We start from the raw sequence: 25,640 nt of genomic DNA, 5'->3' as shown, positions 1-25,640 counted from the left end.
CATCACCACCAAGGTTTGCATCAGCATCCTCTACCAAACCAACATCCATATCCACTGCGGCAGCTGCACCACCAAGGGTTGATGCAAACCTTGGTGGTGCAGCTGCCGCAGTGGATATGGATGCTGGTTTGGTAGAGGATGCTGATGCAAACCTTGGTGGTGATGAAGGCGTTGTCATAGACAATGATGACGACGGATCAAAAGCAGACGATGAAGTTGAAGGTGACGTTGGAGACGACAACAATGACGATGATGGTGGCGGACACGTACAAATCCAAAGGATCACATACGATTTGAAGGTTCCTGTGTCTCGCGTTGATACACTCGGACAACCTAATGCTGGTGTATTGCACCAGCTTGTGCTTAATGAGTTGTCCCTTCACCCGCTTCCTGACATTGATGTCCTTGATGGAAGATATGGTGTCACGTACGTTCTCCAAGCTGGCAATGAACAACGAAGAGTGGATCTCCAAGGCTTGCAGAATGTTCAAAATCCTCCCTGGATCAAACTGGCCGGATTATTGTCTCTGTTGAAGCTAGAGACTTGTTTCTCCCCAAATTCATACCAGTTTCCATGGATACCCCAAATGGAGATGCACAACCCATGAGAACATTTGACATCCGCGTTGCGAGGATGCAGCTGATTTGATGTTAGATGTGGCTTATTTGGTGAATCCCGTTGTTATACGCTACAACACAGAATACAGGGTTAATTTGCCAAATTATACAGATTACAATCAATCTTTCTAGAACTTGATTAAATAAATAAATAGCAATCCTATATCCATAATAGCATACAAATCAAGACAATTAAAGCAAAAGAGAGAATTTGCAACTAACTTCCTCATGTTCTCGCTCATGCTAGGACTGGTAGACAAAGCCTTCTCCCGCAATCACATGCATGGAGGCCCAAATTAGAACAACGTATCCACTGAAAGCTTTGGAAGTAAATATGATAATTATGACGCAAATATAATGAAGGGAGATATTCCTACCATCTTGTATGGTCTCTGATTCCAAGGGTCTAAATGCACAAACGCGTTTCTCGTTATGTCCACAGAGGCTCTTTTCCTTCTTTTCTCTAGCAAACTTCTGAAAATATATTAAAAGCGTAAGTGAAAACTGAAGCATCTTGTTCCAATGTAGCAATAAAAATTAAGACAATTGGGGCACAAAGTCATTGGCAACAAACTTCTCTTGAATCTCTGGAATGTCACTCTTTTCAGCAGCTTTCTCAACAATCATCTGCACAAAGGCACAACGGCACAAATCAGACTAGAGCACGTGCCAGTGACTAGGAAGAAAACATATCTGATTCGCTGAAACTCTTACCGGTATCGGATCTGGATTGTTCTGTTCTGCTTGCATGCTTTCTGAATATTTTAGACCAAAAACATCAGAAAAAGACAGATGAGAAGATAAACATGGCTGAGCATCATCATTTACAAAATACACCATACGATCGCTATGCTATCTGAATCTATAAAATTTGGAATTATTCCTTAGTGAGACCCATCTACCAAGACGAAATACTAAAATAGGCACATGGGTATTGCACAAGCAATACAATTACCCGGAAAGTTAAAAAAAATACCTAGATGATTTTCTTGCTTATAAGAACTTTGCCCAAGTCAAAACTCCCACCACGGCTGTCCTCTGCAAAATTTCAAACAATAAACATCACAACTGCACAAACTAACTAACAACTTAAATCGCAAGTATAGAAATAAAATTTCTTCCAAAATAAAGCGTCAAAAACATCAACCCCACATTTGTGAAACTTTTAACTAACAATTAAACTATAGAGGCCATCTTATCTCAAAGAAGAAAATTTAGCAACACACCATTTATGTAACTTTTTTCTCCACTGTAGGTCACATAAAGAAAGCCATCTTCATCCTTGTTTTCCTCATGGATGGCAGACATCAAGGCACCTGTACCATTGGACAAACTATTTACAATTACAACTCCAGGAGCAAAAAATTATGCTTGAAGCCAAAATGAGTTGCAACTCACTGTTGGGAGGCTTAGTGTTCTTGAAAAAGACAAATATAGGTTTTTTAGAGCGGATGTGCCCCCGAAGAAAATGAACAAATTCCCTAAGAGGGGTACCACCATAGACATGACATCTGCGGTCAGAAAAATAAATAAATAAATAAATAAATAAAATAAAACCACATGAGACCACCTCATTTAAGACAATCTAAAAAGAATTAAATGAAAAAGATAAAACCAAGCTACAAGTACAAATGATCTTGAGAGTTTGTGTCTGTACTTTGTAGTAACAAGTAGGTTTTCTTATATACTGATATGCTTATGAAAATTACTGGGTAGGAAGGCTTCCATACTTGGGTAACCAATCCAGGCAAACCATTACAACCAGAACCAGCCCTCGAACTTCCACTAAAGTACCCGACTCAATTATTTTGAAAATGTTAACAATCCATGAACAATACACATGACCAAAACCTCGGGTCCAGATAGATTACTTACACACATTAACAAGCTCAGCCTACACAACAAGAACAAAACAAGTGTTGGGCTTTTTCACATATATCTCATTTCTTTTTCTTTCCTATTTCCTGACAGATTTCAGATAGTAATCAAAAGCATAAATGAAAAGGGAACAATCCTAATTTATTACAGCAATGCAAATCAACTAACCTCCTCATGTCAACGTCAGGAACGTCACTCCTTGCATCCTTCTTCAAAATCACCTGCAAGGAAACTCAAATTAGAATAGAGTGCATTCACCAAATGGATTGCTAGTAAAATGTTTGATGCTTTGGATTGTTACCGGTATATAATCTGGACGCATCTCCCTTAATTTCACAGCATCTAAGCTAGCAAGGTGCTTGAATCTTTTCATTGGATCCCTGAACATATATCAAAGGCATAAATGAAAATTGCATTGTTGAAATACAATTCAAACCTAATGTTCATGGCAGGATTCACTATTCCTGGAGCCTTCTACATAATCACATGCAAGGAGACACAAATTAGATTACAGTGTACACTGAGTGTGTAAAACACAAACTTATTGATTCAGTGAAACCCTTACCAAATTCCTATCATTCCATGGGTCCAAAAAATAAATGGGCTTTGTAAGGGCTTGCATACTGTTTTCCTCTTTCCATGTGACGAATTTCTGGACATATATAACAAACATAATAAAACATTGAAAATCTTGTCCCATTGTAGCGATACAAATGAAGAAAATTATAACACAAGGGTATTGCAACGAACTTTTTCTCTTCCAAGTCTGGAATGGCACTCCTTGCAGTAGCATTCTCCTTCAACACCTGCATTAGCCACCTCCCAATGTCTAGGGAGTGAATATATGAATATAATTAATTAAGTGATATTCTTACAGCTAACATATTTCTATTGCTCTCTTATACTTGATTAGTTTCTAAAATATTCTAGTCCAAAAACATAAAAAGAAAACAGATATTAGAAAGCAATCAAGACCTAAAGTATTAGCCAAGGGTGTTGTTATTGGCTCTCCACAAAAATTCATCTTGCACTCCTCGTGTAGAAAAAATGACAAATCTTTACTGAAAGAGGAATGCAGGATGACCATTTTGGAGTGCCAATAACAACCCTCATAACCAATTTCCAAAATAAACCATAATTACCGTCAACCTTTCCACCAATGAAATTGTAAAATCAACCATAAGAAACCACATAGGCCTTCGACAAGGACAAAATACCAAAATTGCATAAACTGTTAACCAGAAAAGAGAAGAAAAAAAATCAACAAACCTTGAGGATTTTCAAAACTCCTACTACCGCTGTTCTCTGCAAATTTCAAATGACAAAACATAAAAACTTATCTTAATCAGAGATTAAAAAACAGCTTTAAATACAATCATGGCACAAAACTCTCTTCCCACGATAAAGCATAATCACGGTCAACCCTTCATCTATAAAAGTTATAATAACCTTTTGAATTACAGAAAACCATCTTCTCAAAAAGAAGAGAAATGACTACACACACCGTTTATGTTTTAGCATGAAGAAAAAAAACAGAAATATTTAGACTTGGCCAAATAAAAGGTTGTTATTTTAAAACCTCCATAGTTTGACCATCAAGCGGAAAAATTTGGATACAAAAATTAACACTAATTAGAAGCATAAAAGTCCCACTTTCTGTTTACTATTACTATTTTTTTAAAACAGCCCCAACCCCAAAAGAGCCAAAGCTCAGTAATTCTGGTTGAAAAATCAAACATCCAAAAATCATCACTGAATCTTAGAACAACCCAAAAAGGCACATGGCCATTACCAAACTATAGTATCGCTCCCCCCCCCCTCCCAAAAAAAAAAAAAAAAAACACACACGGGCCACAACAAAAATAAAACAAACAAACCCACCCAAAAATTAATTAACTAGCGACATCAAACACAAGTATGACAAGAAAACATTAATGTTGAACTATTTCACAGAGAAACAGAACGCCAAAAACTTAAAGGGAATCAATAAAGGTTTGGTAATTGAAGAATTGATTGTTGAGAATTGAAAAACAACAGAGGGTCAAAAATCAATCAAATGGGGAAAGAATTCTTCAGCACAAATCATAAAAGATGAACACGTTCTTAAGGGTTTAATATCGGGGAACAAACCTGTTTTTGGGCTATTCCTGACTAAAAAATTCCAACAAGAAGCCTGCACTGTATTTTAATGTTTCTCAATTTCTCTCTTATTTCTCATATTACCAGTCTCATACTTCTTACCAAACTTATAAATATGCAAAAGAACAGTGTACTAAGTCACCATGGAAGTCAAATCCAGAATCCAAAACATACAATTAAAGAACAAGAACAAAACGGCAAATTTATCATAAACGAGCACCAAAGCATACAACCATTTAGGGTAGCAAGAAAAACAAAGAAAGTTCAACGTATTGAACAACTAAAAATTTTAAGTCACATTAACCTCGTTCAGCCTCACATCCATAAGATCAAAACTGAGGGTCCACTTTCCTTTAAGAAAGAACAAACTGTCCGAAATATCCATTTAAAGAAGGAATTTTGTTACTGTCTATATTTCTGACCCATCAAATTGAAGATCGAAAAAGCAAAATAAAAAGAGATGGATCGGATGAGTCAAAAAACTGGTCACCAAATATATAACAAGTTAGAGATACAATGTGTGCTCCAAATGTACCACATTTTATTACTTTTCAACTATTTTCTGCCATACCATACGCAAAACTGAATAGCAGGACATTCATGTTTAATCCAAAGAGATGGACTTTGTTACTACAGCTAACAAATCACGCATTGAAATCGTGAAATCAGGCATGTAATTAAAGTTGACTCAGGTAACAGCAAATTTCAAGCCTAAACCGAAACTTCTGAATCCGGAAAATTTCAAACCGGAACTTATAAATGTTTATAACATGCATTCCTTTTTCAACTAACACAGACCCCAAGTTTTCTTTTTCAGTGTCACGGTTACCCTCAGAAATTGTGGTTGTATTACAGAACTTTGCTCTCACGGTAAAAAAATTAAGGGTTTTCTTTATCAATTTGTTAGGGTTACTAATTAGGGGTGTTTGCCAATTGAAAATGAAAAACCCAATTTTCAGGGTTTTCTATAAATAAATAAATAAAAACTTGGGATTTCTCTGAACTGACGAAGAGAACCCAAAGTTTTTAGGGTTCCTGAAGATTGGAAAAGAAACCCACAATTTTCAAACACTACCCCTAATATTCAAAGAGAAAATTAGGGTTCCTGTCAATAGAAAACAAAAGGCTACAAGTTTTATGGTTCCTTGAAAATTAAAAGCCCTAAATTTTATCATTAGACTCAGACAGACGACAGATTCATAGAACGAACACCAGCTTCTAACATTACCAACGAATCCATGATATCAAAACACAAAAAGAAAACGGTGAAAATCGTGAATGATGATACCTTTACCGGCAGCCATCGACGAATCCATGACGACCCCAACTTTCACACAACGTTCTCTTTGATTCGGTTTGTTGTAACAAGAACCCCAAACGGTCACGTTATAGCCAACACACTAAAAGAGCAACTCCAGCGGGATGAATTGCTGGAGGGACAGTGGGTGGAACAAGGCCGGATCGCCCGAGGGAGCAAGGCCAGCTTTGGCTGGCGAGGGAGCTGGAGCAAGCCCGAGCGCCAGGCCCGTACATTGGTGCCGGCCCTTGAGCCCGAGATGGGTCTGACGTCAGCTTACGTCAGACGTCTTTATTAATTTTTTTTCTGTCAAGCACGTGCCATTCAAGCGCGCGTTAGGAGACACAAAATCAGAAAACCGGCCTGCGGCGCAGATTTTTTTTTTACCGTTGGGGAGCCACGTGGCTTCCCCACGGCCGTTGGATTTCAATGAATATAAATTGTGAACCGTTGGATTTCCAACGGTAAAAAAAATAAAAAAACTTCATTTAATATCAGCAGTTAGATTTGAGATCAACGGTCCACGTTATTAGACTTTAAAATTTAAAAAAAAAGTTAAAAAATCAGAAATGTTACCGTTATGCCACGTGGCACAATCTAGAGTGTTGGAATTCAAATCGGTTTAAATCCAAACAGTATACGTTAATTAGGTGAATAAAAAAATTTTAAAAATGTAAAAAATTATTAAAAATCCAAAAAAAAATTGATTTTACTTTTCTATAAATACCTTTTCATTATCTTATACCGTACACCACAATTTCATATCTTCTCAAAGTTTCAATCCAATTTCATATATTGTCAAGTTGGAATCCAATTTCATAGTTTTATATATTTACTTTTCTATAAATTCAACCTCAAGTTTGAATTCAATTTCATAGTTTTATATATTTACTTTTCTATAAATTCAACATATATTGTCAAGTTTGAATTCAATTTCATACTCATGGTTGCAAACAGCGCCCATGTGAACAAATGACGTTCCATTCTAAAACGGCGTCTAAAGTACGTATCAAGGAATGCACTTTTACGGACAAAATAATCGTCCAAGAGATACTCACCTCGTCGTTGCATGTCTCTATCAATGTTTACAACACAGTTGGGCCTGCAGATCTGAGCCACAACTTGGATGACTCGACGGGGAATGTGAGGCTCTTGCCATTCTTGATTCGTCGTCTCTCCGTCTACGCTTCTCATCCTCTTCCCTTTGATTTTGGGCCGCATGGCGTTTGAACATTCCTTCTGATTGGTTAAACAATTCTTCCTCTTGCTGATCGATTTCCCACATCATCCTTGAGGAAGAAGAAGATATTGTAAGAAGGAAGCAAAAACTATAAATAATAATAGAGATTTAGGTGAATAAGGAAGCAAAAACTATGAATAATGATAGAGATCTTGAGAAAATTGGTGTGAGATTTATGAGGATGGATGATGGATTATATGGAGGATTCATAAAGGATTAGGTTGTAGATAATGCCACGTGGCATGCTGTCATTCGTTAAAAATATGGTGGAAATCTATCCTCAAAGATTGTAAACAGATTGTAACACGTGGCGCGACATGATTGGTTAAAAATCTTATTGGAAATCCATCACCAATAATTGTCTTTTCGGATAATGACACGTGGTGCAACGAGAACGATTAAAAATCTTATCCGAAATTACGAATAAAATTATTTTATAAATAAAAAAAATACTAATATTTTATTGCTATATTCTTTTCGATTAATGACATGTGGAGCAATAAGAACGATTAAAAATCTTATCCGAAATTACAAATAAAATTATTTTATATTATTTTATAAATAAATAAAATATTAATATTTTATTGCCAATTGTCAAGGCTATTGAGTACAAGGGTGGAGATGCAAAAAGCCATTACTATTTATTAAGGGCAGTTACTATTTAATGGATGGATAGCATAGTGGATTGTCCTAGGGACAATGGGCCACGCTGGAACTGCTATAATGAAATCTTTATTTGTTTTTTTTTGTTTTGACTTTTTTTGGAGAGAGAGTGAGGGAGAGGCTCCAATTTTATTATTTAGGGAAAACTCTATTTCTACCCGGAAAAGATCCTCTTTGAATTCTCTTTGTGGGAATTCGAAGGATCAATAAATCATGTCCGTTTATCGTACATTATGTGGTCAGTAATTATTTAAAATTTAAAATTGAATATAAATAGTACCTAACAAAAATTGATCGCATGATGAACGGAAATGATCAATTGATCCCCGAATCCCCACAAAGAGGATATGGAGAGGATCCTTTTCCTTTCTATCCCTCTCTCTTTCTATAATGGAAAACCAATGCACTTCCATGTATCAAAAACACAACTTGAAAAATAAGGGTATTCGGAAGTGTTTTTAAAATAGTTGAAAGTATTTTTTTGTTAAATTGATTTCATGTTCCAAAAACATAAGTGCTTTTTGAAAGAAGCATTAGATTTGTGTTTCTTATAAGAAGCGCTTAGAGTGTTTTTCTATGATCCACCTGAATTTTACTAAGAATTAATTCAAAAATATTTTTACTAAAAACTTTTGTAGACATCGAAATTTCGGTAAATAAATGTTGACCGATAAATCAAAGTGTCAACGCTCATGTATTACATAAATTTTACACGTAGCGTGTGACTAAACGAAAATTGAAATGAGTTGGAAAAGTCATCAAATAGGACACGTGTCAACACCTGGCAGAAACAACTTATTTCATCTGGGATATTATATTCAAGATTAGGCCTTGGAAAAATCTATAAATACAAGCCCATTTCATTCATTTGGGGAGGGGAACCAAAATCATTAGGCAAAACTCTTGAAGCTCTGAAGCTCTGAAACTCCGAAGCTCTCAAGCATCCAGGTTCCCGAAGAATCAAGAAAGCGTTCTTCGTTCATCGTTCATCCTAAGATCAAGCCCCAACGGCCCTTTGGATCAACAATCATCCACCAATTCAAGATCAAGCCCCGACGACCCTTGAAGAAAGTGTTCTTCGTTCTTCGTTCATCGTTCTTCCAAGATCAAGCCCCGACGGCCCTTGGATCAACCATCCACCAATTCAAGATCAAGCCCCGACGACCCTTGAAGAAAGCACCATCGTTCATCATCCGTTCATCCAAGATCAAGCCCCAACGGCCCTTTGGATCAACAACGTCGACAAATCCACACATCCAACCGTTCTTCAAGATCAAGCCCAAAAGCCCTTGAAGATCCGTTCATCATTGTTCTTCAAGATCAAGCCCAAAAGGCCCTTGGAGATCCGTTCATCACTGTTCTTCAAAGATCAAGCCCAAAAGCCCCTTGGAAATCCGTTCATCACTGTTCTTCAAAGATCAAGCCCAAAAGCCCCTTTGAAGATTCGCTCAAATCCACCTTCAAGATCAAGTCCACGGCCCTTGAAGAACGTTCATCCTTAGATCAAGTCCAACGGCTCTTTGGATCAATCACACATCCACAAATACACACCTTACGGAGATTGAATCAGAGGATCAAAATAGAGAGAGATTGTAACCCAAAATCATCAAATACAAATATTTGTTTGTGCGCGTCGTTCTTGTCTCTTTCGTTTCAGGAATTTTCCGTGTTCACAAATTGGCACGCCCAGTGGGACTGTCTCTGCCTCTCATCTCTTTCTCTGTTCAAGAAATTCAAGCGCACTTCCAAAATTAATGGCATCAAGGAAGGCTCAAACTGTTCCCGCAACCGGCGCAAAGAACAAAAGCGTCATCGTCGCAACTGGTGTCACTTTGGGCATCACGACTCGAAGCATGGCAAGAGCTACTTCTGCCGCCTCTTTCACCTCTGCATCAACTCTGCCAAGGGAACAAAAGCACCCAAGGCACGAGCCTTTGATCACCTTAGCCTCACTAAGGGCACCAAGGGGGGAAAGCCCAAGGAAATACTGATGCGAATAATATAAGCACACAAAATTTAACCCTCTTTTTGACAATTGTAGTATAGATGTAAGTAGGGTATCGTTCTAGGCCGGGGATTAGGAGGGATTGCTAATCTATTATAAATTAATTTAAAAATATTAAACAAGACTCAAGGACACAAAACTAGGCTAAAAACTCTAATAACTCGAAACACACTTAGAATGACTCAAAATAATGAAAACAATCAAATTAGACACTAGGAACTGAAATGGACGGAAATTGAATTAAAAGACTAACAACAATGAAAACTAACTAAATAATATAATTTAATAATGGGGGGGTTTGGTTTTGACGAGAAGTAAATTAAACTTAAATAAATTACAGAATTGACAAAAGCATGAAATTAAGGTGAAAGGATAGGTGACGGACTAGCTAGAGGGTTCTTCTCCACACATGACACATATGCAACCTAAATTGATTTTCAGTTGTTCTTTCAATAAATTGTAAATCTCAACGCCCCAAATTAACCGTGAATTGCACTAATTAACCTTCAGTTTTTCCACAAGTTATTGGGTTGGATGATTGCATACGACAACCCAAAACATTCCCTACAAGTTCCCTACATGAATTGCATAATAGAGATACAAGCAAGAATCATTAAGTTCTATGAAAAACATAAGCATTGACGAGGCACTCGTTACTATGATTTACATGAAACTTATGCCAAGAATTTACTTAACGTGATTGTGACTAGCAACCTTCACTACTTGTGAATATAAGTTCATAATGATTAGGTGAAACTCCCTTATATTCTAGCGTCAAATTCATGCATGTAAATTAAGTATGCATTCTTAATCGACATACAAAAATAAGCTATCAATCAAGCAGTTAAGCAAATTAAATCACAACTCAGAAATCACAACTGAAGGTAATCAATTCATATTACAAATATATCCATGGCTTTGAATTAACCTCTAGCCAAAATAAATTTAGTTACACATTATTAAAACAGAAATAAAATATAAGTTTGGAAAGATTTAACCGAGAGATAAGGCAGCTTGCTCATTCTGTTTTTCTCCCCGCAAGCGCTGCTTCGCTGCTTTCACTTCTCTGCTCTCCGCCGTCACTCTGCGCTTCTCTCTCCGCACACTTCCCTGCTTTCACTTCTCTGCTCTCTGCCCTCACTCTTTCCCGTCTGTTCTATCTATCCATCTCTCTGCCTTCCGTCCTCACTCTTTCGCTTCTGTTCTATCTATCCATCTCTCCGCCTTCTGTCCTCACTCTTTCGCTTCTGTTCTATCTATCCATCTATCTGCCTTCTGTCCTCACTCTTTCGCTGGAGCCCTCATCTACTTGCTATTTTTATTTATTTCTTTATTTGACTTTTCTTCTATTGCCAACCTGTGCTTTGCTGTATTTGTTGCCTTTCAGACAAAACCAAAGGGCAGCCTTAATCATTCATCATGATTATTCATCATGATTTTATGCTTTATGCTCTTCTTTGTCATCTTTGTCTGTTTTTCAATTCCAATCTGCAAGTTGTCGTCAGCTAGACCTTCCCTTACTCAAATGCCCATAACTTCTTCTAGAAAACTAATATTAACAATCCGCGAAGTGTTCTAGAAAATAGACATCTGTAGCTTTCCAAGCATATAAGGCTCATTCTCTAATTCATTCTGACCTGTTCGCAACTTGCTCCCAAAGTCAGCTGATCTACACAGGCAGTTTTGACGAATTTATTACATAAAATTTCACTTGTTCTATTTTTATTTTCTTTGCATAACAAATCCTATAAACACAAAAATAACGTAAATAGCTCAAAAATATAAGGAACTAACTAAGAAAAGACGAGTGAATTCGAAGTAAAAATATATATAAATATGATCCGATCAAATACCCCCACACTTAACTTTTGCTAGTCCTCGAGCAAAACAAAGAAAACAAGAACAAGAAGTAACAAGAAAAACATTAGCTTCCCCCTATGTGACCCTCATAGAATTTCATTCGAGAACACAAATCAACAAGAACCATAGCTAGCATCAAGGAACTAATCCAAGTTCATCTTCCTTATTCAAATATTAGCAGTAATCTTTGAATCATCCTTGAAGTGTAGTGTGTGAGATAGCCATGCTAATGCAATTTCAAAATTTTTATATTTTTAAAATCATCATATGCAAACTAGCAACCTTCTCACGGGATATACACTCAATCACACATGTGTTTAGTTTTAATGTGTTTCGCTCAAAAAATCAAATGTGAAATTTCTACCATAAGCTTGCATAAAGATCACTTCTCCACAGTCATAATTGCAAAACTTAAATCAAGAGGACTTTTATTGGATGTAATGAGGTTTAGGGATAGGGTTATTGAAACGAAAGAATAGGAAAACACAAGTTCCAAGCTACATTGCAAGCAATTCTTTTCTTTAGATTTATAAGAACTCAACATTTCCAACTATTCTTTTAGCACCTCTCACCACACCCTTAAACTGAAACTTGAACAACTTTTTATTTTCTTTGTGTACAATCTTTATTTTTCTTTTTCTTTTCTTCTCTTTTCTCTCTCTTTTTTTTTTTAAATACAAACATGAAATACCCCCACACTTATTCTTTTGCCAAACACCTTCAAAGTACTTCATAAACGTTTCTCATAAGACAATCTCGCATTGCTCGCTTGGAAAGGGTAAGGAAAAATATTTCAGGTATAAGGGTAGACATATATGGTGATAAGAAATAAAAATGCTCAACATACACGGCTCAAATTGGCAATCTAATAATATCATTTTTCTTTGGGAAACATGGTTATTTGGGCCATAGTGGTAAACCTAATGCCTCTATCATTTCCAAGTTCATGCAGTCAATGACAAACATTTCGAAAGATCGTTACGCAAGTTCTAGAGATGTATCTCACATAAGTTCATCACACATAAAAAAAATAGGAGTGTATGAAAAATGCACACACTTTCAATAGGCTCAAAAACTCACATAGGATGTATATGGTCACTAAATTCACATATGAAGTTTTAAGTCATGCTTTAGTTTCACATCAACAAGGCTATGTGCATTTGGTTTTTCAAAGATGATCAAACATGTACAAAACTAACAAGAGAATTAGGAATTTCACAAAACACATGTTAACTAAGTTCTTGATAATCATGATTCAAATTTGATCCAATTATATCATTGGGTCGGGAAACTAACAAAAATCTAATAAGGAAAACAAGACAATATTTTTGGATTTTTAAATTTTCCGATTTTTATTTTTTTTATTATTTATTATTTTTTATTTTTTTATTTTTTTAAAGAAAACAAAACTAATAGAGAAAACAAAAAGCAACAACATGGAAACAAATGAAACTCGTTCGTAGTTGAAGGTACAAAAAAAAAATATTTCAATTTGGTCATTTTTTATACTCTTTACCCCCAAACTTAAACTGGACATTGTCCCCAATGTCAGAAAACACTATAATGCAAATAAAAATAAAATAAATAAATAATAAGAAACAAAATAAAGAAATTGGACTGAAAACTTCCCTAGTTTGCAGTAAAACCAAGCGATGACCCCCCAAGCTAAAATTCTGCAATCAACTTCAAGGGTGGAAATAACCAAAAATTCCTGCAAAGAAAAGAAATAATTCAGTTAAGTAACGCAAGAAAATGTAAAAAAAATTGCAAACGAAAAATTGAAAATCACGATAAAAGACAATGAATAAAACTAATAAGTGATCATTGGTCGTGCTTGTTGACTTTCCACAGCTTTCCTCTTGAACGGGGTGACACTTAGCTTTTTACTTGCAAGTGATGATTTGATGATATTGTACGGCGAAGCTTTGCTCTTTGGTGATGTTGCAGTTCCTTATTTGTTCTCCAAGCAGATGTGGCAGCTTCTCTAGTTCTTTATCTCAGACTCCTTCCGCTGAGATGATTGTGCAAGCTGCATTCTTCTCTGCTTGTTTCTTCTGCACGACGGGCAGGCACGAGGGAGAGGTGTTGGTCTGTTTCTTTCTTCAATCTTTCCAAGTGCCCACCTCTTGCTTTCTTTCTCCTTGTCCCTAGCTGAATTGTCTCCACATGCTTCGAGGTATCATTTTCATTTCCCTTACTGTCCCCCAGGCAGAGGTGGTAGACGAAGAGAAAGCACAAGATGATGAAGATGAGTACTCGAGAGCAAGGCTAGGTAAGCAATCAGGAAGGGGTTCCAGGCAGTTGGCTCCAGATCGGAAGATTTATACCAAGTGCTGGCTGATTGCTTGCTTTCTCCTTGTCGTAAAACAAAGACAAGGAGAAGGACAGGGAGAAAGCATGATATGAGATACTCTTGCTTTCAACCTTCATGATATGAAATACTTTTGCTTTGGATGGGTTGTTTGCAGAGGTACCCCAAGGAATAAGGAATACAGAGTAACTCGAAAGGTTTCTTTGGGAATACATTCTCGGAGATGAAGAAGTGTTGAGAGGGTGTGCCTTTGCTGTGGGAAGGCGAAGGTAGATACTTATAGGACTTTTCTTCACAACCGGAACTATTCCCTCACTCATTGTCGGCAGCCGGTGGATGGATGAATAGTATAAATTACGCGCTTTCTGACAAAGCTGCCCGTAATTTTCGCAAAACTGCCAGTTGCATGTGACGAGTGACGACACGTCTGGACAAATTGATCTTTTGAAATTCGGGGTTCGGCTCGTGGTTTCTGAGCAAGCCCAGCTTTTGAGAAATGAAACGCCTTTTTTGAGAAAAGAATCCGGCTTTTGAGAAAGGAGCCCCGATTATTCGATTTGCGAGAGGACGCTTCTCTGAGGAGCGCCTATTTGATTTCTTCTTTTTATAGAGGCGTTAATTTTGTTCCACAACACACTTGAGCTCCCTCCTGTAAACACTCCCTTCTTGCACTTCCAAAATCTTAATCAGTCCGACTCTCTTCTTTCTTTACCATTCTGAAAAATGTCTGACCCTTCCAATCGTCGTTTTGACTTGAACATTGGTGAAGAGGCAGCTCCGCCTTCACCAGACAACATATGGCGCCCATCTTTCATATCCCCTACTGGTCCTCTCACCGTTGGGGATTCGGTGATGAAAAATGACATGACCGTTGCGGTGGTGGCCCGGAACCTTGTCACCCCCAGAGATAACAGACTGCTCGCTAGACGGTCTGATGAATTGGCGGTTAAGGAGTCTCTGGCTCTTAGCGTGCAATGTGCGGGTTCTGTGTCCAACATGGCCCAACGCCTATTTGCTCGAACTCGTCACGTTGAATCGTTGGTGGCTGAAATACAGAGTCTCAAAGAGGAGATTAGAGGACTCAAGCATGAAAATAAACAATTGCACAAGCTTGCACACAATTATGCCACAAACATGAAGAGGAAAATTGACCAGCTGCAGGAAAATGATGGTCAGATTTTACTTGATCACCGTAGGTTTGTGGGTTTGTTCCAACCGCATCTGCCTTCGTCTTCTGGGGCGGCACCACGTAGTGAAGCTCCAACTGATCAATCTCCGATACCTCCTCCTTCCGTGGCCCCGCCGACTGCTGAAGCTCCGCCGACTACTGAAGCACCACCTGACCAATGAATGCTATTAGTTTACACATCATTGTAAAATATTTTTACTTTAATGTTTTTTTTTTTTTTTAAATATGTAAATTAATGTAAAAAAACTTTGTTTAACCTTCCCCCACACTTAAACTAAATAACACAAACTCACATAAATCAACCAAATAACACAACTAACTAAACAAAACAAAATGAAAGCAGTAAAGATAAGGGTGTAAGTTGAATGCTTGGGTTGCCTCCCAAGAAGCGCTTGCTTTAACGTCCGCAGTCGGACGAATCTTTCCTTTAAACTCCCCTCGGCTCCAAAGCATGGAATTTATCTTTTAATGGGAGGTGATACTTGAAATGATTCGGCAATTGTTTAAATTCAAGAGTGGGTGCCTGAATCATCAAAATCAGAAACATGTTAGTATAAATTAAAATTAAAATTGGAGAAGATGGCTTACTTTCTTTTTCCGACACAAACTCAATGACAAACACCACATTTTTGAACATTTCCGGGACTTTGAACTTGGCCAGGTTTACTATGATGGTTGTGGCTTGTCCCGTGTCATCAAACTCAACTGCTTTGGGCTTGATTGTCTCATGCACAGCCTCTTGGATGTATTCTTGATATGCTTCAACCACTTCATTTTCTTGAATCCCTTTTCTTGGTGTGCAAGGTTCTTTGAACGTTTCAATACCATCGGGAACTTGTTTTGGTGCACCAAGAATTGGGATATCACTTTGCACCTTTGGAAGAGCTTCCACAATGTCTTTTTCACTCTCTTTGATATTTGGAATCAAAAACCTGCAAGGACAAAGGACATTCGGTGGAATAATGTTAGAATGAAGTGAATTTAGAACTTCCTCACCTGAGTTGGATGACATAGGGATTTGAGGAGGTTGCAGCAAGAATTCTTCTAAACTGCCCAGGTCGTCCTCCTCATCTTCTGCTTGCAGCATCAATTCATCCATGTTCGGGCTGTGTTTGGATGGTTCTGGACAGCTTCATCCTTCATGTCACCTTCCAAAGTGATGGCTTCATCGATTTCACTTTCTGCCTTTGAATTTGCAATGTTTGAGTTGGAAAGTTCACTTTGATCTCGAATCTGTGCCATGAATTCCACAATCTGCCCAACTTGCATATCCAATTCGTCCACTCTTTTGACTCGGTCTTGCATCTCCTGGTTTTGATTTTCTACTCCCTGATTCAAAGAGGTGAGTAACTTATTAAGTGTATCATTATTCAAGGACGTACCTGAATTGAATTGGGCTGATTGTTGTGGTGGCTGTGACGGTTCATATGGCCACTGATAGAACTCTTCCGATGGCGACAATTGTTCTTCTTTTTGTGAACCCTGCGTCAAAGAAATTAGTCCTTCAAGAATTTCATTATAATTCACGGGCATACTTTGATTTGATTGGAATTGTTGTGGGGGATGCTGTGGGGGCTGCATAGGTTTTGAATAGAACTCGTCTTGCTGCCAATATCCACCTTGTTGAAATTGTTGAGGTTCATCCCACATATAATCTGAATTACCTCTCCAATCTGAATTGCAAGCATTGGAAAACATGTTGCCCCTTGATTGGTTATGGCCTTGATATCCCCAAACATCTTCATTTGCAGAAAATTGAGGACTTTGATATCCTTGCCCATAGGGCACATCAAGTGTAGGGACACTTGGCATTGTGGTCCGTTCGGCATTATGAGTCAATTGAGCAGTGAGCTGTGCCAATTGAGCTTGAATGGTCGCAAATGCCATGTCTTGCTCCATTTGTACCTAAAATCAAAGAAAGAAAACTAAATCAAATATCAAAAGTAAAATACACAAACACCAATATAAACATAAACAAAAACAAAAATAAAGGGATTAGCAAAGTTGCTAATCCCCGGCAACGGCGCCAAAATTTGATGCGAATAATATAAGCACACAAAATTTAACCCTCTTTTTGACAATTGTAGTATAGATGTAAGTAGGGTATCGTTCTAGGCCGGGGATTAGGAGGGATTGCTAATCTATTCTAAATTAATTTAAAAATATTAAACAAGACTCAAAGACACAAAACTAGGCTAAAAACTCTAATAACTCGAAACACACTTAGAATGACTCAAAATAATGAAAACAATCAAATTAGACACTAGGAAATGAAATGGACGGAAATTGAATTAAAACACTAACAACAATGAAAACTAACTAAATAATATAATTTAATAATGGGGGGGGGGGTTTGGTTTTGACGAGAAGTAAATTAAACTTAAATAAATTACAGAATTGACAAAAGCATGAAATTAAGGTGAAATGATAGGTGACGGACTAGCTAGAGGGTTCTTCTCCACACATGACACATATGCAACCTAAATTGATTTTCAGTTGTTCTTTCAATAAATTGTAAATCTCAATGCCCCAAATTAACCGTGAATTGCACTAATTAACCTTCAGTTTTTCCACAAGTTATTGGGTTGGATGATTGCATACGACAACCCAAAACATTCCCTACAAGTTCCCTACATGAATTGCATAATAGAGATACAAACAACAATCATTAAGTTCTATGAAAAACATAAGCATTGACGAGACACTCGTTACTATGATTTGCATGAAACTTATGCCAAGAATTTACTTAACGTGATTGTGACTAGCAACCTTCACTACTTGTGAATATAAGTTCATAACGATTAGGTGAAACTCCCTTATATTCTAGCGTCAAATTCATGCATGTAAATTAAGTATGCATTCTTAATCGACATACAAAAATAAGCTATCAATCAAGCAGTTAAGCAAATTAAATCACAACTCAGAAATCACAATTGAAGGTAATCAATTCATATTACAAATATATTCATGGCTTTGAATTAACCTCTAGCCAAAATAAATTTAGTTACACATTATTAAAACAGAAATAAAATATAAGTTTGGAAAGATTTAACCGAGAGATAAGGCAGCTTGCTCCTTCTGTTTTTCTCCCCGCAAGTGCTGCTTCGCTGCTTTCACTTCTCTGCTCTCCGCCCTCACTCTGCGCTTCTCTCTCCGCACACTTCCCTGCTTTCACTTCTCTGCTCTCTGCCCTCACTCTTTCCCGTCTGTTCTATCTATCCATCTCTCTGCCTTCCGTCCTCACTCTTTTGCTTCTGTTCTATCTATCCATCTCTCTGCCTTCTGTCCTCACTCTTTTGCTTCTGTTCTATCTATCCATCTCTCTGCCTTCTGTCCTCACTCTTTCGCTGGAGCCCTCATCTACTTGCTGTTTTTATTTATTTCTTTATTTGACTTTTCTTCTATTGCCAACCTGTGCTTTGCTGTATTTGTTGCCTTTCAGACAAAACCAAAGGGCAGCCTTAATCATTCATCATGATTATGCATCATGATTTTATGTTTTATGCTCTTCTTTGTCATCTTTGTCTGTTTTTCAATTCCAATCTGCAAGTTGTTGTCAGCTAGACCTTCCCTTACTCAAATGCCCATAACTTCTTCTAGAAAAATAATATTAACAATCTGCGAAGTGTTCTAGAAAATAGACATCTGTAGCTTTCCAAGCATATAAGGCTCATTCTCTAATTCATTCTGAGCTGTTCGCAACTTGCTCCCAAAGTCAGCTGATCTACACAAGCAGTTTTGACGAATATATTACATAAAATTTCACTTGTTCTATTTTTATTTTCTTTGCATAACAAATCCTATAAACACAAAAATAACGTAAATAGCTCAAAAATATAAGGAACTAACTAAGAAAAGATGAGTGAATTCGAAGTAAAAATATATAAAAATATGATCCGATCAAATACTCCGAATCCATGCTCTCTGATGCCGATTCAAGCGACAGTTCAGCCATGCAAGTCATGACCATTGGTGCAACTTCAATCGATGAGCAGCTGGCTCAAATGAATGAAGCAATCGCAAGGCTAACCCGAACTGTGGAAGAAAAAGACTTGCAAAATGCAGCACTAGTCAACCGACTGGAGGCGCAGGACGACGATAAACCCGACCCAGAGGATGATCCATTAAAGGGAGGAGCTGGCGGAGACGAAGAACCCCCGGTGAAGAAAATCGATGGGAAGCCGGAGCCAGACCAAGCAGCGGCACTCATGGGATCTCTTTCTATCCAGCAGCTGCAGGAAATGATCACCAACACCATCAAGGCACAGTACGAAGGGAGCTCACATACCTCATTGTTCTACTCGAAGCCCTATTCCAAGAAGATTGATGCCCTAAGGATGCCAAGGGGTTATCAACCACCAAAGTTCATGCAGTTTGATGGAAAAGGAAACCCAAAGCAGCACGTTGCACATTTCGTCGAAACTTGCAACAACGCGGGGACGGAGGGAGACTACCTCGCCAAGCAGTTTGTGCGCTCGCTGAAAGGAAATGCCTTTGAGTGGTACACGGACCTAGAGCCTGAGTCCATCAAAAGCTGGGAGCAATTGGAAAGGGAATTCCTCAACCGCTTCTACAGCACCCGCCGCACTGTGAGCATGCTAGAACTAACGAGCACAAAACAGTGGAATGACGAGCCAGTCATTGACTACATCAACAGATGGCGCACTCTAAGCCTCGACTGTAAAGACAGGCTCTCGGAAACCTCTTCAATCGAGATGTGCATCCAAGGCATGCAATGGGGTTTGCAATACATCATTCAAGGCATTAAACCACGGACTTTCGAGGAATTGGCCACTCGCGCCCATGACATGGAGTTGAGCATCGCCCATCATGGGAAGAAAGAACCGATCGCTGACTACAAGAACGACAAAGTTCTTGGGCCAAAATTGGAGAAGACTGCGTGGAAACCCACCAAGGAAGCAATGACGGTCAACACAGCTCCCGTCAAAATCCCTACACGAGGCAAGGCGATTCAAACCGAAGCTTTTCGTGATCAAGAGATGCGTAGACGCACTTTGAAGGAGCTTGAGGAGAGGACTTATCCATTCCCTGACTCTGATGTGGTTGCCATGTTAGAAGACTTGCTGGAAAAGAAGGTGATCGGCTTGCCTGAGTGTAGACGGCCAGAAGAGATGAATCGCACCGACAGTCCAAGGTACTGTAAATTCCACCGCTACATCAGTCATCCGACAGAAAAATGTTTCGTGCTGAAAGATCTCATCATGAAGCTGGCTCAGAAAGGAATCATCGAGCTAGATCTTGACGATGTGGTGAAGTCAAACTATACCACCTTTACTTCTGGCTCTTCCGACTCAAAGTTTTCACCTCAACCGCTGGGGGCATCCTCCAAGACAAGCAAAATTGAAGGATGGACTCAAGTCACTCCTAAGAAATTGCACAAGAAGCATACGTCTCATCCACAAGTCCACCAATCGGAAAAGGGGCAAAGCAGCTCTTGTCAAACTTCAAAGCAACGTGAACGTGTTGAAAATGATGAAATTTCAACACATAGATCGTCCATCCCCATCACGATGCGTGATTTCTTTCCTGAAGACTTCTTCAATCACTCGGTCAAGGCTCCTTGCTATGAAGATTGTGAGGAACGCCTCTCCAAAATTGCTTGACAAAATTCACAAAGCTCCTCGCCTGCACGAGCCTAAACTGCATGGCACAACGCTCCTGGTCTGCATGAGCATAAAAGGCAACACCAACGCTCCTTGTCTGCACGAGTTAAAACTGCAAACGACACCAACACTCATTGCCTGCATGAGTTAAAATTGCAAACGGCACAAAAAGAAAATGCAAAAAAAAAAAAAATATATATATATATATATATGTATGTATTTGAACTACGTTTTGACTTGATCTCTTTCTTTGGAAGGGTACGTAGGCAGCTTGAATATTCAATTTCAAGTTCAGTCACATCAAAATAAAAAAAAATGTGTTTTAAATAGAGTCAATTTTATTACAAAAAAAAAAGAAAAAAATGAATACATATGTATTTACAAAAAAATAAAATAATAATAATACATATGTTATAATGTATTATAATATATATATATATATATATATATAATCAATGGTGGGCTAGATTGTTGAGGATGAAGCCGAAACCGTGAGCCCAGCTACAAAATCAGGCCCAGTTCTTCACCTCCAGCAAATTCCTCAGCACGTGGCGCATCTCGGGGAATGAGGACAACTTAGATTCCCTCATTTACACCTACACCAACTCACACTCTCAGATTACAAAGATCCAACGGTCATCAGTCACCGAGAGTTCGATCTCTGCTTGGTTTGATCTTGTAATTAAAGCGAGAATTGAGGGCAAGGAAGAGGATGTTAAGCTGGGAGCGAACAAGTTCTTGGAGAGGCATCCAATCGGGACGTCGGCTCAGACCCAGGACGAAGGGAAAGACTACAAGGAGCCGCCGCCGGCTCCACTGTTCGAGCCCGGTGAGCTGACGTCATGGTTGTTTTACAGGGCTGGGATCGCCGAGTTCATCGCCACTTTCATGTTCCTTTACATCACAATCTTGACGGTGATAGGAGTCGTCAAGTCGAAGTCGAAGTGTACGACGGTCGGGATTCAAGGCATCGCTTGGGCTTTTGGCAGGACCATCTTCGCCCTCGTCTACAGCACCGTCGGCATCTCCAGTGGTCATATAAACCCAGCGGTGACTTTCGGGCTGTTTTTGGCCAGGAAGTTGTCGCTGACCAGGGCGGTGTTATACATAATTATGCAGACCCTCGGAGCTATCGCCGGTGCCGCCGTCGCGAAGGGCTTCGAGAAGAGCTCCACCTTCGAGATACTGGGCGGTGGTGCCAACTCTGTTGCCCATGGTTACACCAAGGGTAAAGAACTTGGTGCTGAGATCATCGGCACCTTTGTCTTCGTCTACACCGTTTTCTCCGCTACCAACGACCACTAACCATGACGGCGGCGGAGAGGCCTCAGAGTTGTCAGAGATTTGCAGTTTCTGACATATCTGCACCTAAGATTTGCCAACTCCCCAACCCAGCGCAGAAATTCTGGTGAATCAGCACATCAAAGGCCATGAAGTTAGTTCTGGTGAAACCCATCGAAGGCCTGCACAAGTCAGACCTGGCGAAGTTCTCGGACCTGGTCGACCCGCCCGAGTCGTGCGCTGGGTGTCTGTACAAGTAACCAGGTCGGGGATCCTGTCACTGCCGAGCTTATTTTGTAAAAGCCGGCGTTGAGTTCCTCTTCCATTCAACCAATCCAGGCCTTAAGCTCCATCACGCGGTCTTCCATGGTGTGCATGTCAAACATCACCTACCAGATCTGGAGCTTCTCCTCCGCGGTCCGCTGTTAATCGCCCTCTGCACCAGTATTGATGGTGATGTGATTGAGTGAGAGAGAGAGAGAGAGTCTTCATGTCTTCTTCTCTTGTTCGGATGAAACACGACAAGCAGGAGGTGAAGGTCCCAGCAATACCAACACCACCAACCTTTCATCTTCTCTACTATTTGGGTCAATGGATTCTCGTCCTTCTCATTCTTCCTTGCTCTGCCTTTGCTGCCTGTGATCGGCTCGATCGCGACACTCTTTTGTCCTTGCCCTTCAACACACCGTTGAATTGGTCTGCTTCCACTGACTACTGCCTTTGGGATGGAGTCAACTGCGACCCGGTTGAGCACAGCTGCGTCGTCCGGCATTCTCTGCCCAAGAGAGGCTTATCCGGTGTCGTCTCTCCGTCCATCATGAACCTCACCAATCTCAGGATCCTCGAGCTTTATTCGAACAACTTCTTTGGGCAAATCCCTGGGGATATTGGTAACCTTTTCAGGTTGGAGAATCTGCTCCTCCACATCAACAACTTCACAGGTGCCTTGCCCCCGTCCCTCACCAACTGCACAAATCTATCCACCTTGAATTTGCGGGTTAACAACTTAAATGGACAGCTCTCTGCCTTCAATTTTTCCACTCCCTCGAGCTCGTTGACATTGCCACCGTGAAGCACCGGGAAATCGAGATTCCTGGCGAGAAGCTGCCCGTGGAGTCTGAGAATGGAGGATATGGAAATGGGCATTTGGTGGCGGATGCTGCCACTACGGCGGAGGTGGAGATCTGGGTAGAGTGCAGGCCGACGAGATGGGTCAGGTCGCAAAGCAGAGCTTTGGGGCCTAGGATTGTTCTGAACATCGGTGCTATGCGGCGGTTCTCCGAAGCTCAGCTTCATCCTGCAAATTCCTCAAACCCGTCCTCCAAATTTATATAAAAAAAATTAAAAAATAAAAAAAAATAAAAAATAAAAAAAAAAGGAAAAGCAAAGGTGGTGCCAGCACCATGAAAGAAAAAATATATATATATATATATATATATATATAAATAATAATAATGAAAAGATATGGGATGGTGCATGCAAAAGAAAGTGGTGGTGGCTAGCACCGAAAGAAAAAAAAGAAAATATAATAATAAAAAAAAGGGTCATGATGGTGCGGTGTGTGCATATATATATATATAATGTAATATGTATAAAAATTATATATATAATTGCATTAAGAGAAATAAAGTTTATTTTATTTATTTCTATATAAAAAAAAACATTGAGAGAAATAAGGTCCATTTTATTTATTTCTCTGGAAAGATTACATAAATTTGCATTATACATGCTTTAAAAAAAAAAAAACATTGAGAGAAATAAGGTCCATTTTATTTATTTTTCTGGAAATTTTACATAAATTTGCATTATACATACCTAAAAAAAATAAAAAAAATAAAAAATCAAATTTACAAGAGGGGATCTTCAAGGACGATCAGGTGGCGCCTCAGTACTCGACGGAACCCCAGGAGGAAGAGGCACCGAAGGTTGATCATTTGAGGCTTCATTAAGCGGTACAGCCCCAGAAGACGAAGGCAAATGCTGTTGGAACAAACCCACAAACCTCTGATGATCAAGTAAAATCTGACCATCAGATTCCTGCATCTGGTTAATCTTCCTCTTCATGTTTGTCGCATAGCTATGTGCGAGCTTATGCAACTGTTTATTCTCCTGCTTGAGCCCTCTAATCTCCTGCTTGAGACTCATCACTTCCGCCACCAATGATTCAACTTGACGGGTTCGAGCAAATAGGCGTTGGGCCATATTAGACACAGAACCTGCACACTGCACACTGAGAGCCAGAGAATCCTTAACAGCCACCTCATCAGACCGTTTGGAAAGTAGTCTGTTATCTCTGGGAATGACAAGGTTCCGGGCCACCACCGCAGCGGTCATATCATTCTTCACCACTGAATCCCCAACGGTAAGAGGACCAGTAGGGGATATGAAGGATGGGCGCCATATGTTGTTTGGAGAAGAAGGGATTGCCTCTTCACCAAGGTTCAAGTCAAAACGACGATCGGAGGGGCCAAACATTTTCAAAATGTTGAAGAAAGAAAAGATCGGACAAATCAAGATCTTAGAAGTGCAAGAAGGGAGTTTTCACAAGCGAAAATTCAAGTGTGCTTTGAAACGAACAACATGCCTCTATAAAAAATCAGCACTCGACGGGATTTCAGAGATCGAAGAGGCGAGCTCAGAATTCGAAGGGGCCAATTCAAAAATCAAAGAGGTGCTAGCTTTCTCAAAAGCTGGGCTTGCTAAAAAAAAACCACGGGCGATCTTCATTTCCAGACTTGTTCGCATTTGTCACATGCAACCTCTACACTCGACGAAGCTCAGAAATCGGAGAGGCATCTTGCTTTTCCAGACGCATCAGCACCCATTACACGCAAACTCAGCTTTGCGGAAATCACGGGTAATTTGTCGAAACGTCGATCCCAGATATCGACGAGGTGCCAGTCTTTTCAGCCGCGTCAACACCTGTCATATGCACACTCAACTTTGCGCAAATCACGGATAATTTGTCGAAGATTATTGGGTGAAGGAGAAAGCACGTGAAGTTTATTGTTCAATCATCCAACGGTTGCCGACACGAGTAAAAGAATAGTACCTCTACAGGTATTAAAAGAACTTCGTATAATTGTCCACCTTCACCTTCCATAGCAAGGCAGACATACAAAGCTTTTCTTCATCTCCAAAAATGCTTTCCCAACGAAGCCTCTCGAGTCATTCAATGTTCTTTATTCCTTGGGGTACCTCTGCAAGCCAATGACTCCAAAGCAAAAGTATCTCATATCACCAGGGTAGAAAGCAAGAGTATCTCATATCATGCGTTCTCCCTGTCCTTTCCTTTGTCCTTGTTCTTACCTACAAAGACAAGGATAAAGAAAACAATATGCCGGAACTTCCACTCAAACTCGGGTAAGGAACCGACTGCTTGGAACCCTTCCCTGATTGCCTACCTAGCACTGCTCTCGAGTACTCGTCTCCCACTGCTGCTGTACTTCCAAAAGAATCTACCACATCAGCCTGAAGAATAGATAAGGCAAGTGAAAATGATACCTTGTAGCATGTGGAGACAACGTGCAGAAGG

At 39.4% G+C, this 25,640-nt stretch overlaps 2 protein-coding genes across 11 annotated transcripts; one reads left to right on the top strand and one right to left on the bottom strand.

The window, feature by feature from the left end:
* Window positions 1-731: 731 nt before the first annotated feature.
* LOC114819963 (uncharacterized) lies at window positions 732-6,214 on the bottom strand. 10 transcript variants are annotated; one of them, XR_011576988.1, is made up of 14 exons: window positions 5,924-6,095; window positions 4,627-4,674; window positions 3,766-3,801; window positions 3,247-3,325; window positions 3,062-3,148; window positions 2,798-2,876; window positions 2,665-2,717; window positions 2,017-2,129; window positions 1,845-1,934; window positions 1,626-1,656; window positions 1,333-1,374; window positions 1,193-1,245; window positions 996-1,092; window positions 732-881 (listed from the first exon to the last, which is right to left on the bottom strand). XR_011576988.1 is itself a non-coding variant. In XM_029089749.2 (12 exons), exons 1-12 carry the CDS (start codon window positions 5,949-5,951, stop codon window positions 1,242-1,244), a joined length of 690 nt encoding a protein of 229 aa, XP_028945582.1. In that variant the 5' UTR covers window positions 5,952-6,095; the 3' UTR covers window positions 1,102-1,241. The 10 variants fall into 10 exon arrangements, 2 of the variants coding, with proteins under 2 accessions (XP_028945582.1, XP_070671215.1); XR_011576990.1 differs by having other exon boundaries at window positions 1,333-1,373; window positions 1,595-1,656; window positions 5,924-6,093; XR_011576995.1 differs by lacking the exon at window positions 4,627-4,674 and having other exon boundaries at window positions 1,333-1,373; window positions 1,595-1,656; window positions 5,924-6,214.
* A 690-nt stretch (window positions 6,215-6,904) lies between these two features.
* LOC103401218 (aquaporin PIP1-2-like) lies at window positions 6,905-22,129 on the top strand. Its single transcript, XM_070811537.1, has 2 exons — window positions 6,905-7,156; window positions 21,443-22,129. Exons 1-2 carry the CDS (start codon window positions 6,905-6,907, stop codon window positions 22,127-22,129), a joined length of 939 nt encoding a protein of 312 aa, XP_070667638.1.
* Window positions 22,130-25,640: the final 3,511 nt, after the last annotated feature.

Source organism: Malus domestica, chromosome 02, assembly GCF_042453785.1.
Source record: "Malus domestica chromosome 02, GDT2T_hap1".
NCBI classification, from domain to species: Eukaryota; Viridiplantae; Streptophyta; class Magnoliopsida; order Rosales; family Rosaceae; genus Malus; species Malus domestica.
This window is presented reverse-complemented; position numbering and strand designations above follow the sequence as displayed.

Coding starts and splice junctions, on each gene's coding strand:
- LOC114819963 (XM_029089749.2), bottom strand. CDS start 5,951: ATGGATTCGTCGATGGCTGCCGGTAAAG. Junction 3,149..3,246: donor CCAGACTTGGAAGAGAAAAA/GTTCGTTGCAAT, acceptor ATATATGTCCAG/AAATTCGTCACATGGAAAGA. Junction 1,657..1,844: donor AGAAAAAAGTTACATAAATG/GTGTGTTGCTAA, acceptor GAAATTTTGCAG/AGGACAGCCGTGGTGGGAGT.
- LOC103401218 (XM_070811537.1), top strand. CDS start 6,905: ATGACGTTCCATTCTAAAACGGCGTCTAAAGTACGTATCAAGGAATGC. Junction 7,157..21,442: donor TTGATTTTGGGCCGCATGGC/GTTTGAACATTC, acceptor TCACACTCTCAG/ATTACAAAGATCCAACGGTC.